At 45.3% G+C, this 17,473-nt stretch overlaps 1 protein-coding gene across 2 annotated transcripts in view; it reads right to left on the minus strand.

Moving 5' to 3' along the window:
* Nucleotides 1–17,473, minus strand: part of SUSD2 (sushi domain containing 2) — a 900,046-nt gene that overhangs the window by 562,440 nt on the left and 320,133 nt on the right. For both annotated transcript variants that reach the window (XM_078667086.1, XM_078667085.1), the window contains exons 11-13: nucleotides 15,637–15,885; nucleotides 9,805–10,071; nucleotides 8,216–8,392 (exon numbers count right to left, since the gene is read on the minus strand). In XM_078667086.1, the coding sequence (XP_078523212.1) occupies nucleotides 8,216–8,392; nucleotides 9,805–10,071; nucleotides 15,637–15,885 (693 nt within the window). The remainder of the gene's footprint in view (nucleotides 1–8,215; nucleotides 8,393–9,804; nucleotides 10,072–15,636; nucleotides 15,886–17,473) is intronic.

Raw genomic sequence — 17,473 nt, forward strand, 5'->3', positions numbered from 1 at the left:
CTCTAAATCAGAATCTATGGGGGTAGCTCACCTGGAGGAGTCAGTATCTCAGGGAGCATTGCCGCCCAGGCCCTCATGTCATCTTCTGTTTTTCCACCTTTGCGTGACTTTCTCATGTGGCATCCCTCAGCATTCATCCGTTCAGCCATATCTTTCAGCCACTCCTCAACTTTCGGTGGTCTGGGATACAGCCATCCTGTTACAATCCTTTTATGCTAGTGTCAGTCCCAGAACTAGGAACCTTCTGCTCAATGTTTTCTTGTTGCAGCCCCAACAGGAACTGAGGTCTCTCCCTAGGGATCTCCCATCCTGTGCCCAGTTTTTCCAGAACTGTAGCTTGAAGTTTGTACTACTAATGTATCTTCTTTCATTCAAGGGTCAAATTTAGAGTTTGGTGCAATAGAAAAACCTCTTCAATCTTCTGAAGCAAATGCTGAATACGAAGGAGAATGTGCTGCCTGAACTTCCTAACGAAGGATTATAATGAAGGCAACTCATCCTGTGGAATCTAATCCAGACTAAGAATATTTATCCATAAATTTGAGGGTCTTCCATTGTGTCTAAGCTCCAAATGGGGCCCATGGGCCACCCTATGCCTCAATCCTTGTTCCTTCAGGAACCAGCACTTCCAAAGCTGTGAAAGGACTTTATTACCTGTTCACTGTGAAGGTTTCAGATTTTGTCGCCGTCCCTTTATCCTGTGCCTTTGTGCCAACATAACAGTAGCATACACTAGAAGCTAGAGACTCTGCAGGGCACTCTCTGTCCATGCCAACCACCCCTTACATACTTCAGTAAGGTGGCTTCTTCAATACCAAATGTCAGCTCACAATCAAATAGGAGATCCTTCCTTCTCAGGAAATTATTAGGATGCCTCCATCCCGAGGTCCTGTCTTACATTAACGAGTTTCCACTCATCCATCATATTACTTCACGAGCCCTATTACCGCTCTGTTCTATTCATGTGGCCTAAATATCATCTGGCACAAATATTTCGTCCTATACATTGTTTGCAAAAATATCACACCATTGGAATTAGTGTTAGAATATCTATACCCAATGGAGAAGTATCTTTGTAAACAATATTCAGGCCACGATATTATGTCAACATTTATTGGTGTTATTGATAATCTGACAAACTATACCCTCTGTCTTTCTCCATCTCTCTCTCTCTCTCGCCCACATTCTCTTAAACGCTCGCCTGCGTCCCTCTGTAGGGCTTTGGCCTCTTAGATTGGCTAATTAGGCGCAGTAACCATGGTGCATTTCTAATACCAGTGAGAGTAAGGGGAAACAGGAAGGATTTGCATATTTGTTTGAGTTTGATTTGGTTAATTATTAAACTTTACAAAAGACATCAAAATTACATGCATTACTAAACATGATTTCAATTATGCTTGTATAAAATATAAAATAATATTTTCTATTGTGTTTTTCAATGTAGAATTTACACATAACTAGTCTACCGTGAATTCACTGTATATTTCAAAAACCTTTCAAAACATCAAGTATATTTTTGAAGTAAAGTAGCAATGCAGTCCTTACCATAGAGTTTTCCAGGTTCATAAAATCATATATAATCAATAGAATGTTGTATTCAAGGAATACATTGAGGGCTTGGCAATATTGTTTGAATACGGACAACATCAAGAATGTAATAATAGAATAAAATATTAGGTCTCTGGCTGGCTTTTCAAGTTGCGCAACCATTATCTTCTCTCATGCGTATACAGTCCTAAGATCTCCCCATAATTTCTAAAAACAAAATAGGAGTTGTCCAAGGCAGAATTAAAGAAATTACTTATTTCCACCCAAAATCTTATGTATTTTACATAATTTGCAAAAACAATATTTAATCGGATATAATGAGTTAATTAGGCCACTTGGACTCAATTTCATAATAATAATATATGTATATATATATATATATATATATATGTGTGTGTGTGTGTGTGTGTAGGTGTGTCTGTGTGTGTATATATATATATACACACACACACACATATATATATATACATTTTAATATGGAATTGAGTCCAAGTGGCCTAATTAGCAAATTATATCCGATTAAATATTGTTTTCGTTTTCTTCCTGTTTATATTCCAGAAAGTAATAATTTTCTCAAGAACTGTACTGACAATGCATTAGAAAGCGACAATAAAATATAAAATATATATATATATATATATATACATACACACATATCTATCACCAGCAACATCTCTACAAATTAAGCACTGCTTAATGTTTGAAAGGATCTCAGAATACCTAATTTTAATATTTGGCACATTATCCATGACAAACTTCATCCACTGTATTCTTTTCAAATGAATAATTCAGTTTGCCTACTGCCAGTAATTTACACATTTACTGGTTATCCTGAAAAAAGGACAAGATGCCAGGTAGGTAGGCCACACTCAGCTTATCACCAATGTGTTAAGGTAAATGTATCGAATGGTCGGTAGTTTGAGAGCACCTGGTGGTCCATACTGCAGCTGACGTGTATTAATTTGCTTTGGGTTTTCTCCACTACTAATGACAGAGTACTAGATCATGTCATGAAGCAATGGTGAGACAAGGGACCCTTTAAATCGGGTATCATTTTGTAAACGATGAGTGTTAATTTTAATTTAAATTCCACTGAAAAAACTTTCTGGGGGAGGGGGGTGCTATAAATAGAGACAAATGCGCTGACAGAAATTCCTTCTACACACTACCTGTATGGTGGAGGAAGCAATTCCTTTGGAACTCAGCAAAGCTTCCAATATTATCAAACCCCAAATCAGGTCTTAGTTTTGAAGGTTTTCTTCTCTTGGGTACAGAGAAAAGTCCGGTCCTCTGGGGAAGTTAGCCTGACCCCACGAAGTGGCTAGATCTAGAATACATATCCTAGAATTACATTTTGGTGTGGGACAAGTCTCTTTGGATGGCTGTCTCCTCCAAATGGAATTTCCACTAAATCAAAACCCCTCGGATCTTGCACAATGTATCTGCCTGCATCAATAAAATGGCAATGCTTCTATTGAGTATTTATTGGTAGGGTCAGCTTATAGGCATGAAGCAAACAGAGCTCATTTCATTTGGGTGCCACCGCTTCTTTCTCAATCCACCCAAAAGATCAAATGTTTATTCATTAACGCTTTCATCCACTTGACCATCCATTTTCTTTTAGAGATGTCCAGGATTTCATGTCACCACACATCCAGAAGAACATTGGCACCGGTGCTGAAATGAGTAAGTGGTTCACTGTAGCCTACTCGTGAACGTTTCCTACTATCTAATCAGGGAACAACAGGGCAAATGTTCTTATCTTGCATTACAGCCCCTGGCACAAGTGCTACTTGGTCATGACCAACCTAGAAGGCCAGAAATCTTCCCTAAATGTTAATGTAATGGTAAGGATGATTACTCCTGCTTCACGTTACATCTCAAGGACAGTGTTATTTGAGGAAAGGATTAAAGAATAAACAATACATCTACATGGGAAAGAAGTCAAGTTTGGGAGAAGAATTGATAATGTGAAATTGATCAAAGTATGTACCTCTCTGTTTCTACAGCGATGGAGCTATGGGCGTGGGAACACAGGGGAGACTGGCTGCTCCCTGGCTTCTTTCTCACCCTGATGTATCCTCATACTGGTGCCAAGTGAAATGGTTCTAGGCTACAGTGCTATCAGGACAGTGACTGAACCCTAGCGGGGATCAGAAGGTGCTCCACATAGCACCTGCTCTGATCACATGACCCCGATCCAAACTCGTTTCTGTCTCTGACTGTCCATGGTAAACTCAGTGATCATGACCACAGCGTGATTGAGAGCGCTGCTACACTGCCTATCACCTTTTTTATTTGTTGCAGTTTTACATAGCGCAAACTGGACCTGAAGGTATCAGAGCGCTTTTCATGAGCACCAGCTGCATTACAGACGGACACATTTGTTTTTAAGCACAGGGAGATTCAGTGGTTTGCCCAGACTCGAACCTGGTTCCTCAGCTTCAAAGTCAGCTGTTCTAGCTGTTAAGCCACATCCTTGGTGCCGGGCATCGAAAGAGAAGACAAGGAGTAGTGGTTAGAGAAAGTAAACATAGTTCTTAGAGCCTTACTTACTTACAATTATTGCCCTGCCTTTAGGCCCTTGAGACCAAAGGTAGCAAGGGCAGTGCCAGAAATACAAAAGGACAACCCAGGGATAGCAGATGCCTCTGACGACCCTTGTTTGACATCCATGTGCAGCCTCAAAGTGTACCAGTAGCAGCGGTTCAAGTGGGCGGGATCGGAAGGGCACGGCGATCCCCTACTTAAAAAAAATATTTGAGTCTGTTCCCCTACTTCTGTCTTTCAAAAAAGCATCCCGGGACGGCAAGAATAGTTCTACATTAAAACAATACCTTTTTCATTCAGCTTCCTGGGGCAGCTCACACTTCTCTTGAACTCCAGAGGCTGCAGCAGCCCCTCCCTGAGCTCGCACAGGCTGTGGGTTGGCCCATTGTCATTCCGATTAAGGCTGATTACCCCCTTTCGAATGACAATGCGCCCGCCCTCTGCCTTTAGCATGTCATGTGCCAGTGAGATCTAAGTTAGTGATTACAGAGGAGGTTTCCCCAAACAGAGTACTGTGGGGAAATTTCCCCCTTGTGTAATTTATCAATGTTGTACACAGAGTGAACAGGGCAGGAGCAGTGATGGGACAGAAGAGACGACAGGAAAGGACAGGTGATGGGGCAGGAGAGGTGACCCGGCAGGAGAAGAAACGGGCAGGAGAAGTGACAGGGCAGGAGCAGTGACGGGACAGAAGAGGCAACAGGAAAGGAGAAGTGATGGGGCAGGAGAGTTGATGGGGCAGGAGAAGTAGCGGGGCAGGAGAAGTGATGGGGCAGGATAAGTGACGGGCAGGAGCAGTGACGGGACAGAAGCAGTGATGGGGCAGGAGAGGTGACCAGGCAGGAGAAGTAACGGGCAAAAGAAGTGACGGGGCAGGAGAAGTGACCTGGCAGGAACGGTGACGGGGCAGGAGCGATGATGGGACAGGAGAGGCAACAGGAAAGGAGAGGTGATGGGGCAGGAGAAGTGATGGGGCAGGAGAAGTGACGGGGCAGGAGCGATGACATGGGAAGGAGCGGTGATTAGGCATGAGCAGGAGCGGTAACCGGGCAGGTGCAGTGACCGGATAGGGGCAGTGAACGGATAGGAGCAGTGAACGGGGCAGGAGAACTGATGGGACAGGAGAAGTGATGGGGCAGGAGCGGTGATCGGGCAGGAGTGCTGACCAGACAGGAGCAGTGAATGGGTAGGAGCGGTGATGGGGCAGGAAAAGTGACGGGGCAGGAAAAGTGATGGGGCAGTGGCAGGAGCAGTGATGGGGTAGGAGAGGCAACAGGAAAGGAGAGGTAACTGGGCAGGAGAGGTGACTGGGCAGGAGAGGTGACTAGGCAAGAGAAGTGACGTGCAGGAGAAATGACGGGGCAGGAGAAGTGATGGGGCTGGAGAAGTGACGGGGCAGGAGAAGTGATCCGACAGGAGAGGTGATGGGGCAGAAGAGGCGACAGGAAAGGAGAGGTGATGGGCTGGAGAGGTGACCAGGCAAGAGAAGTAACAGGCAGGAGATGTGATGGGGCAGGAAAAGTAAAAGGGTCGGAGAGATGACGGGGCAGGAGAGGTGATGCGGCAGGAGCAGTGACGGGACAGGAGTGGTGATAGGAAAGGAGAGGTGATGGGGCAGGAGAGGTGACCCGGCAGGAGAAGTAACAGGCAGAAGAAGTGACGGGGCAGGAGCGGTGATGGGAAAGGAGAGGTTGACGGGGCCGGAGAAGTGATGGGACAGGAGAAGTGATAGGGCAGGAGCGGTGACGGGGCAGGTGCAGTGAACGGATAGGGGCAGTGAATGGATAGGAGCAGTAAACCGGGCAGGAGAACTGATGGGACAGGAGAAGTGATGGGGCAGGAGGCGTGATCGGGCAGGAGTGCTGACCAGACAGGAGCAGTGAACGGGCAGGAGCAATGAATGGGCAGGAGCGGTGATGGGGCATGAAAAGTGACGGGCAGGAAAAGTGCTGGGGAAGGGGCAGGAGCAGTGACGGGGCAGGAGTGGCAACAGGAAAGGAGAGGTGATGGGGCAGGAGAGGTGAACAGGCAGGAGAAGTAACGGGCAGAAGACATCCCTCGCCACAGCAACATATCCGCCCACCTAAGAAACCTGCACTGGCTCCCTGTCAGCAAGAGGATCACGTTCAGGCTGCTCACCCACGCACACAAAGCGCTCCACAACATGGGCCCCGAATCCCTCACAACCGCCTCTCGTTCTACACCCCCACCTGTCAGCTCCGCTCCACCAGCCTCGCCCTCGCCACCGTCCCACGAATTCGCAGAGCCACCACCGGAGGAAGATCGTTCTCCTACCTGGCAGCCAAGACATGGAACTCCCTACCCGCTCACCTACGACTGACCCAGGACCATCTCACCTTCAGAAGACACCTCAAGACCTGGCTATTCGAGCAGTAGCGGCAATCCACCCCGCCCCCCTCAGCACCTTGATACCCTCATGGGTGAGTAGCACGCTCTACAAATGCTTTGATTGATTGATTGATTGAAAGGAGAGGTAACTGGGCAGGAGAGGTGACCGGGCAGGAGTGGTGACCGGGCACGAGTAGTGACTGGGCAGGAGAAGTGACAGGCTGGAGAAGTTACGGGGCAGGAGAAGTGATGGCGCAGGAGAAGTGACGGGGCAGGAGAAATGATGGGGCAGGAGAGGTGCCGGGGCAGGAGAGGTGACAGAGCAAAAGCAGTGATTAGGCATGAGCAGGAGCAGTGACCGGGCAGGAGCGGTGAACGGACAGGAGCGGTGAACGGACAGGAGCGGTGAATGGACAGGAGCTGTGAACAAATAAACGATGGATTTAGGGCCAGATCTCTTTACTGGGGTGAATGTATGACATTGATTTGCATTCTGTCCATCAGTTGTTCTTTTTGCTTATGTCACCCCGAGTGGGACGGGTATGCCCAGACGTGTGTCCCGTGTTCTCCATGCCACTGGAATCAAGATATCCTGGCTGATGAGAGCTAAAAACCCGAAACCGGTCCTAGGATGCTTGTTTCCAGTCCAGGGAGGACCTGGCCTGGCAGTTGGGGCTGGACTGTTCCCATTGGGCGCAGGATCAAGACTGATTTGCATATGGCTGGGTCCAAACTCGAAAGGCATAGTGAGCAAAAAACGATGAATTTAGGCCCAGATCTCTGTACTGGGGTAAATGTATGACATTGTTCTGCATTCTGCCCATCCGTTGTTCTTTTTGCTTTTGTCACCCCGAGTGGGACGGGTATGCCAGACGTGGGTCCTGTGCTCTCCTTGCCACTGGAATCCAGCTATCCTGGCTGATGAGGGCTGAAAGCCCGAAACCGGTCCTAGGATGCTTGTTTCCAGTCCAGGGAGGACGCAGGATCAAGACTGATTTGCATATGGCTGGATCCAAACTGGAATTTCATGGTGAGCAAAAAAACGATAAATTTAGGCCCAGATCTCTGTACTGGGGTGAATGTATGACATTGTTCTGCATTCTGTCCACCAGTTATTCTTTTTGCTATATTATGATTGAGCAGCTAGTTGGCTGACATGAATATGAAGGAGCCTTTGTGGGTTTCCGTGAGTCTAGATTCTCCTGAAGAGTCAGTTTCTCTTCTGAGCCCTGCTTAACACATGTGTACAGGAGGAGCCCTGTATTCATGTCCTCAATGTTTGAGACAAAAATATTCATGGATTTCTGAACAATGAGAGTAAAAGCATTAAGGTAACATGTTGTTCCTGCTTATATTTTGCACGCTTTACATAAACCTGTATTCCCTATGAGTGTTTGCTTTTTTCTGAATTAAACCTCAAATAAACATGTTTATCCATTGTTTGAATTAAATAACATTGAAGCTGTAACTGTTCAGTGAAATGCTAAACGTACTAAAAATTTGGTATGTTTTGCTATTTCTAGCCACACCCCTGACTCCGCCCACTGATCCAATCTTCGGTTATTCCCGCCCCCCGATTCTCCACCCACAGTTCCCCTACTTTTTTTTCCCCACTTCGACCACTGACTAGCAGACACTGTACTATGGCGTCCCTGAGAAACCTTTTGTGCATCCACCCTGGCGGAAAACCTGCCCTCTCTACTACTGAGGAAAGCAGATACCTTCATGATCATTGTAAGAGTACACAGAGGTAATGCCGCGTTCTTACCTGGCTTGCACTCCGTATCTTCTCCCGACCAAGCTCCACTGGACAGACAGGTCCTCACTCGTGGACCGAACAGGACGAATCCAGGGTCACACGTGAACTTGACTTCGGAGTTAAAAATGTACGAGGTGCCTTCCTTGGACCCGTTTGCTGGTGGGCCCAGCCAGCCACAGCACACCACTGAGGAAAGGAGGGGAGGGGAGTTAGAGTAGCGCCTACTTAGGTTCATTCAAACTGGAGCAACTGGAGCAGTGCAAGCATCAATACAAATGAGCAGAAGTTTCCCAAACGGGAAATAAACACTGGCAAAGCAGCAGGTTTCACTTTTAAATAGGGCGTGCACAAAGACAGACACTATCCATGCTCACATCAATAGAGGTCACAGATACTTGTACATACACTCACGCAGCAACGTGCATGGAGACAGCTGAGCACACAAAGAAACATGAAAAGTTATCCACTCTTCCACAGACCAACTCAGTCAGTGTCTTACAGCCCACCAGACATTCAGCCAACCAGGTGTTCAGGCAACCAGACAAGGAGGGATCTTCGGAGTCTAACAACCGTACAGGTACCCCTGCACACAGACCTACACTCAATCTCCAACACACACACAGAATTCAGGTGAATACACAGACACACCCAAGACACGTTCTTTTAGACCGCAACCAGGCTGGAATATGAAGATGTGCAGGAATACAGACGTACAGCTAGATTGACAAACTGACAGATAGGCGAACATGCAAACAGACTTTAAATGCACTTTGTATCCTTTCTGCAGACAAAATAGGTTTTGTTGTGTAGAAAAAAGTGTAATGTCAAAGCCCAAACATGTCATGGCCTCTCATTGGGTAATGAGTGTGATGAAACACCCTCTCATCCATGCCAATTCTATCCTAAAAGTGTAGAAACAGTGGTAGGGCTATGAACATAACATCGTGAAGGAAGTACCAGGAGCCTGGAAATCCCAACTATTCAATATTGTCTTATGTTTAATGCTTGCCACCATCAGAATTCCCGCTCCAAAACCCTGTTCAGCTCCCAAGACACACCTTCAACAAGAGCTCCATCTGTATGATACAAAAGCTGGCAAACATGTACTCCAGGGTATGAGTGAGTTCCTTTGGCCTCACAATAACTGTGTAGACAATTATAATCGCTAGTTTTTCCCACAAGACTAGTTCTGACATTATTTTCCACAACCATGATTGTTTCTTGTGCTTTGCCAGGTCAAGTCTCCATCATGTTGTCCCCATGGATGGACGGAGCTTCAAGGAGAGGCACACACGCTGTGCACAGCCAACTGCAGTGTATGAATCACTATAGAAATTCCAGGGAGGGAACTATTCCCATCCCTTTTTCTTACCACTCCACAAGTCTGCCCACTCCCTTGTTGGGTCAGTCACCCCCAATGATGCAGAGATGGTGAGCAGGATGTCATGCATGTTACTGATTGTGTTTTTTCTCAAAAATAATTTAAATTGTAATTTACACATGGTCATTTATACACACTCACAATCACCACTGCTACAACGACCACAACCGACGCTGCTGCCACCACCACCGGCATCACCAACACACCCCCACCTCACCTGGCTTAAGACTCTCCACCATCTTCTGATGACGCTGATGGGAGATCTTGGTGGTGTTTCCAACCATGAGTCTCTTGGTTGTGAGGGTATCGAATCTGCAGAATTCATCTGACTCACAGAGCTTCCGCATTTTGTCTGTCAGTGGGTCATTCGGGTCCTCCTCGATTCTAAATACAGGTATATAGCTGGGGTCATGCTTAAAATAAAAGCTATTTTCCAAGGACAAGGAGTCGTAGGTGAAAAGGGTTGTTTCATTTGTGATGGACCCTGAAAAAGAAACAGAAGTTCCCTTTAATCTGGATCCAGTGGCGTGGTGTGACACAATCACCTCAAGATGAAAGAGCATGTAATGGCATAGCCCCAGGGAGTTCTCAGGCATGACCTACAGCAAAAAATGGTTACCTTTAATGGTGAAAGAATGATACTCTCCATCGGAGTTGGGCAGAAAATAGGACTGGGCTCCAAAATAAAAGGTCCCTCATAAGCAAATCAGATACCTTAAAAAAGTAGCCTTCATTTGCAAATCAGGGCAGTTTTTAGCTTGTAAAGACAAGCCATATAGATGTTTTGCAAGCTATGAGAGATGCTTGCATTTGTGAATGCTTCAGGCAATGTATGTGTTAAGTTAAGAGGACTCAACAGTAAAAACCAGACAACAAGACCACAAAACAGGCCAATAGACTGACCTGTTAGACCAGCCCTACTTCCCCTGTATGCCAGTAAGACCATGTAACAGCCTATGTCACATGCAAACATGGGAGTGGATACATGAACTGCTCTCCGTCTATGTTAGACCCCCCACAAATCCCTACGCGGATGCAAACACATTTTGGGACTTTTTTGCAGTAATTACCATAACCCACATTTTTTTGATAGCAAGGTATACTAAAGACAAGCATCTGCAATTCCAATTCAATAGGTCTTGCATTTACGTGTGTTTGAGCTATTGGCATTGTAAATGACAATGCCTTTTATTTATGTTTTGGTTTTTAAAACATAAATAAAAGGCATTGTCATTTACAATGCCAATAGCTTAAACTCTCGCAAATGTGAGACCTATTGCATTCCAAACGCTTAAAGACATCACTGAGTTGCCCCCTTCTGTCTCCAATGTCCCCTGAAGAGCTCCCCGTTTGCTACAAATTAAATTAACAAGTTGGTGGTCAAAACTGTGCACGAAAGACCCTCCTGCAGTATGAGAAACTCATTAAAGAAAATAGTGCTTACAGACTAAAGAAGACCTACCGTGTAACAACCACAGTAAAAGGGCCAGCCCTCATGGGAGATTACAAATGAAGAAAAGGCGGTACTAAGGAGGGACTAACAAGCCTAATAACGAATTAGATGCCAGCATTTACGAAGGACAAAGACACAAGCCATTGACAAATATGGGCAGAGAGTGGGTGGGGCTTCAAGTACATACTCCAACACAGCATAGCTCGCATGAGTTCGCAGAGCAGCTCATGCGCTGCTCAGGCGCTACCTAAAAATACCTGAAGCAGCGCAAAAAAAGCACATGTCGAATTTAAACACTTTGATAGGAAGAAAACAAGCAGTGTTACCATGTTATTCTCCATGTTGAGGTGCATTAGTCAAAAAGGTTGGGCAATTGTAGACCGGCTAACTATCACACTTGTCAGTATCAGTGTTCACCTTCTGCATAATCGCTGCCAGGGATAGCACATTTCTTATAATTAGAGCCAAGTTATTTTCCTTAGGCTCTTGGAGATTCCTGGAGGCATGACAATAAACTAAACATGGCAACTGAAAGTAGGTGAGGCAATTGTACCTTTAAGGAACCAATGTAGCAACCTACTCCCTAAGGCGAGTAAGTAATTCAGCAAGTGATCCAGTGCTTGAACCAATAAGGCTCTCTTGAATCGCTCCATTCTGCTAAGCAGCCACTATTTGCAGCGGGCATTATGGGAGATGAAAGGACACTTTAAAGAGGTAGGATTTAAGGTTTCAATAGAAGGTTTTAATATTCTAGGTTCCAAAAATCTTGTGTTCCAGAGTTTGCCCGATTTACAAAGGTGTTTTCAGCTGCAGTCATATGCTTACAGTCCAAAATCTCCATTTATTTCTGACTGGCGTAAATAGTTTTACAACTGTGGATTTCACTGCCACAAGTGTGGAGAAACCCTTAATAGTAAAAGGGTAGAATGGAGGCATTACAAGCTGTGGATTGTCCTGCAAGTTTGCGAATGCCCAAAAATATTTATTTGTGCGAACATCCACACACTGAAATCTTACCACTTCCCATCCTGGAATAGAGATATACTAGCCAAAGGCTAGAGTAAAGTCACCCCCAGCCTTTCTCGGAGTGTAGAGGAAGGATCTTCTTAACGGGGAAAAATGTGTGTTTACACAGTAGGCTTCATTTCCCCTGTGCTTAAATCTACGCTATATATCTTTTCACACAGTGGAAATATGGAGTGACCAGGAGACAGTTCAAAATGCCCCAGTATTCATGTGGGGTTTTAGAAGATGTCCTAGGTTGTGAGGCTAAATAAAGGAGCAGTTTGAAAGCTAGACCAAGTTAAAGAAAGTGCATGTCTGGATGTCAGCCAATGCAAGTCCAGGTGGGTGGGTATAGGTAAAAATATTGCTCTCCTTAAGACAATGATCAAACAGAAGCATTTAAGGCACTTTGCATTTGACTGAGAATGCAGATCAGTGGAATGGGATAAAGGTCATTGCAAAATGCATGTGAACAACCAATAGGTGCAAATAAAATAATACGACTGATGTTCATGAGCTTAAGTAAATCAAAGAAAGAGAAATAGATTGAAGCCAAAGCAAAAGATAGAGACAGAACAGCGACAAACCAAGTCCATTTATGTCTATATTTACTTTGCATTCATTGCCCACACTCAATACATTAATTGTTTCTATGCACAAGGGCACTGATTCAGAAAACTTAATGATATAGTAATTGTTATGGCGTTCGTAAGGCAAGTGGAAGGGTCTGACAAAAGTTAGATAGGTCATTGGCTCTGTCTTTGTGATGTCATGGCTGGGAAGTCATTCTAAGGGGCCTGTTACGATGGCGGGCAGACTTTGTCTGGCTGCCACCATACCGGGAAACAGGACCGACCGCCATAGGTGCAGCAGTGCCGCCATGGAAATTAGGATGCCACTCTTACAGACTAAAGAAGACTTCCCGTGTAACAACCGCAGTAAAAGGGCCAGTCCTCATGAGAGATTACAAATGAAGACAAGGCGGTACTAAGGAGGGACTAACAGGCCTAATAACGAATCAGAAGCCAGCATTTACATAGGACAATGACACAAGCCAATGACAAATATGCTCTCCTTCAGACCAAAATCAAACAGAAGCATTTAAGGCACTTTGCATTTGACTGAGAATGCAGATAAGTGGAATGGGATAAAGGTCATTGCAAAATTCCAGTGAACAACCAATAGGTGCAAATAAAATAATAAGATTGATGTTCATGAGCTTAAGTAAATCAAAGAAGAGAAATAGATTGCAGCCAAAGCAAAAGAAAGAGACAGAACACCAACCGACCAAGTCCATTTATGTCTATATTTACTTTGCATTCATTGCCCTCACTCCATACATTAATTGTTTCTATGCACAAGGGCACTGGTTCGGAAAACCTAATGATATAGTAATTGTTATGGCATTCGTAAGACAAGTGGAAGGGTCTGACAAAAGTTAGATAGGTCAATGGCTCTGTCCTTGTGACGTCATGGCTGGAAAGTCATACTAAGGGGCCTATTACGATGGCGGACGAACTTTGTTCGGCCGCCAGCGACCGACCGCCATAGGTGCGGCGGTCCCGCCATAGAAATTAGGATGCCACGGCCACCGCGGCGGTGGCATCCTGCATAAATTGTATTGTGGCAGGCAGTGCTGTAAGCAGCACCCACCACAATGCAATATATGCATGTCGCACATTTGCATAACGTGGCAGGCACTGCGCGGTGCCTGCCACATTGTGCATGCCAATGTCGGGGAGGATACCATGGGTACCCCACAAGTGCACCCCCAACCCCTGGGGGTCCACAACCGGACAGGCCCCTGAATGTGATCTCCGCCTGGCTTTCCATGGTGGAGTCTCTGCCATGGAGAGCTCTGCACTGCCGCCCATCATAATATGGATGGCGGTGTCTTGCAGACACCGGTACCATATTCAGCCCCTTTCCGCCTGGTCGACTTGTCGACGGGCGGAAAATTGGCAGACGGTCTTTCTGTCTGCCGGGATGCCCCCGCCATCGTAATATGTCGGGGGTAAATGGGTGGCGGGCTGTGGGAAATGGCGGGCAGATCGCCACCGCCATGCGGGCGGTGGCGATCCGCCCGCTTAACTAATAGACCCCCCTAAGTGTTCACATCCAGTAGGAGTTTGAGAAGCCTATTCGGTAGCAAACAGAAGACGAAAATTTAGGCATGAATATTATACAATGGACAGGTGACGCATACTGGGGACGATGACATAGTGTAAGTTTGGGGGTGTGAATATTATTCAAAGCGATTAGGATAGGTAGAACCTGAGCCTCAATCTGAACGGCATCAGTAACTGAGGGATGTCTAACAGAACATCGAGGAAACAAATATAGTGTGGACCAAAATATCAAGAAGGTAAGTGCAATGTGAGAAGTATATACTTACTATTTTTAACTTCACATCTACGTACCTTGAAGAAATATATATCCTCAAGGTGTATGTGTGTGGAGTTTAGTATAGTTCAAGTTTGCTCACCATAGATACTTATTTCATGATATTTTTTTCCTCGATACTCTTGGCACAATATTTTGTCCACACAATATTGTTTCTCTGATATTTTGTGGAAGAACTGTAACTGAGAGCGCCAAGTTTGCTTGGACAGGTTGCTTCAACGGTGGGGGGCAGCCAATCAGAAATATTGGTCTCCCTTGTGTTACCACTGGCTCTGTAAGTACTATTCTAAGCGTAGTTTGCTAGTTGGGGGTTTCTTGCAGGTATTAGAGAGTTTGTGCCATAATAATACCATTGCTGATACCGGAATGGGGCAGTGGAATTAAATATAAATAATAGAATATTTTCAGCATGAAAGTTCTGTGATAAATGTGATAAAATAACTATAAGTCCTGAGGAAGAGGGTTTGTGTTCTTCGAAACACGCGTTGACTGGCTTTATGATTTTGGATCTAATAAACCAATAAAGAAGTATTTGATGAAATATACAAAGATGTGGTGTGAACTACTTTGAGGCAACTGAAAGAACAAGAAACGAGACTTAAAGGAAATAATATTAAGTTTTAATACGTACCTCAGTTTGATAGATATAAAGTGAAGCGTAACCAGTGGAGCTGGTGAGAGGTGAAGTAGCCGGGTCATAGATTCCTAACAGGGCCGGACTGGGAACCACAACCGCTCTGGCAAAGTGCTCGGCCGGCCCCACTTGGGGGGGTAGGGAGGGGGGGGGACAGGGGGGGTGGTGGTTGGAGGTGCCGCTGAGCTCTTTGCCGGGGCCGGTTTTCGGCTGATTTTCGGCCCTGTAACAAAAACGGCCCCCATGGGTCCTAAACCGGCCCCCACCCGTGCGACGCACCAGGGGATTGCCCGGTGCCTGCTATGGCCAGTCCGGCCCTGATCCCTAACCCCAAAACCATTTTACTATTTTTTCACATACCATTTACTTGTTTTCTAAATGAAACCGGTGGAAAATAAACAAAACGTTTACTGCAATCCATGCTGCACCTGGAGGATCTGCATTGCAACCAAGAGGGTATGGCCTCTTTTTGTAAGCTTGATGTGTTCCCCAGACTAGAAAACATGATCGATGGAGGTCTTTCAGAGAGAAAGCTGGGAATACTTTCTACTTACAGTCTGCCCCCAGCTCGTAGAGCTCCTCGGCAGTAGCATTGCTGGGCAGGGCTGAGCCATTCCTGAAGGTGAAATCATCCTCTGGGTTGCCATTCATGACACCTAGTAGGCCCCCGGTGTCATTCAGAAACTTCTCAGGAAGGAGAACCATGACACTCAGGAACTCCCCCATTCCTCGCACCTCCACTCCGGCTCCAGAGGAAAACATCACTGTCACGTTCTTCCCAGAATTCGAGAAGACAAATACACCTGCAAGGCAAGATAGCACAGATTCAGAGGAGAAGACATCTAGAGGAACAATGGAGGAAGACAGGAAGGAAGCAAGGAATGAAGCTAGGTAGGTAGGACAGGAGATATGGGGGGGGCAGTGAGGGGCTAATGAAGGAGTAGCAGAAGGTATGCCAAGATAGGGGAGAAGGAAGAGAGAAGGAGGGGGGAAAAGTAAGGGTTAGGGAAGGGAGAAAGATGGAAAGAGGTTAGGAAACAAAGTGTGACTAAAAGAAGAAAAGGTTATATTCCTGAGGAGGTAAAATAAAGGCAGGAGGGAGTCAGGATAGATTGAAGATGGAGTTTGATGTTTTGAGGTAGATAAAGCAAAACAGCTGGAGGACAGAGATAGAAAGGAAATGTAGTCAAGGGATCGAAAGTGTTAGGGGTTGAAACAAAGAGTGGTTAGAGACAATGTGCACAAATGGGACGAGATGATGACAACAAAGTTTTTTTCTATGGTCCAAACACACATTTTCTACAGACAAAATAAATGTATCAAAGACACTCTACAATACAACTGGAACTCCAGGTAGAAAGCTCCTCAGAGGTAATGTATACAACTACATATGTACAACGTTTAGACACACATATTCCTCATAAAACAATGTTTTGATGTTTTCAGATGTCTCCGAAACACATGCAGTAACTGTGTAAAATGTTGAATTTGTGAGGTTTTTTGATATTTATTTTGAGTTTTATAGAGCGCGAACCAGACCCGTGAGGGTATCAGAGCGCTTTACAGTAGTATCAGGTGGGATACAGAACAAAGGGGGGAGGAGAGCCCAGGGATAGGGAAAAAAGAAGAAACAGTATATGGCAAAACAAACAGTCATAATATCAGACTACTATGAGGGATAGGATAGGAGCAAAAACGATGCAATAAACTAGAAAAGCAGTCTCATCACCCTGGAGGATTGTTCAGACGTGCAGGGTGGCTAACATAGGGGGAGGCAGTCAAGGAATAGTGCAGTGACGATAGGTAAAGTCAGGTTGAGGGGGTGATTGTAGCATGAGCTTTAGGAGATGAATTAGCCCACTAGGAAAGTTTTGGTCTCCTTTGTGAAGTGAGCTAGAGACATTGCACTTAATTTCAACTATTGTAGTTCTAAAAATTCTGAACTCGTGAATAAAACTTCGTCGTAGCATGACGATTTTTATATCAAAAGACCGAAAATGGCTAGTACACTATGTACAAGCATTTTCGTCATATTCCTGTAACGATTTCACCTCGAAATCATAATTTTCGTCCTGAACCCTTGGCTTCCATTTTGTGTACGGCAGCCATTTTGTGGGTTGCCCTCACATAGGCTTATAATACAGCTAAATTCGATTCCAAAGGACACGTACACCTTAATTGACTTCTCTCTGACCTGGGCAAGCTGAAACCATAGCCCCAGGTCGAACCTGTTTGGTCAGTTCCTCTCCCAGTGGCCGAACGAGATAGCATCAAGGCACAACATGCCATAAACCCTTTTCATCACACACACACCCTGCCTAATCTTGCTCACACCTGTCCCTGCTCTTTTCTCTCACTTGCTTTACGAGGAGGAGGTGCCCGTTTTTATTG

The sequence above is a fragment of the Lissotriton helveticus genome, chromosome 11, assembly GCF_964261635.1.
Source record: "Lissotriton helveticus chromosome 11, aLisHel1.1, whole genome shotgun sequence".
Taxonomy (NCBI): domain Eukaryota; kingdom Metazoa; phylum Chordata; class Amphibia; order Caudata; family Salamandridae; genus Lissotriton; species Lissotriton helveticus.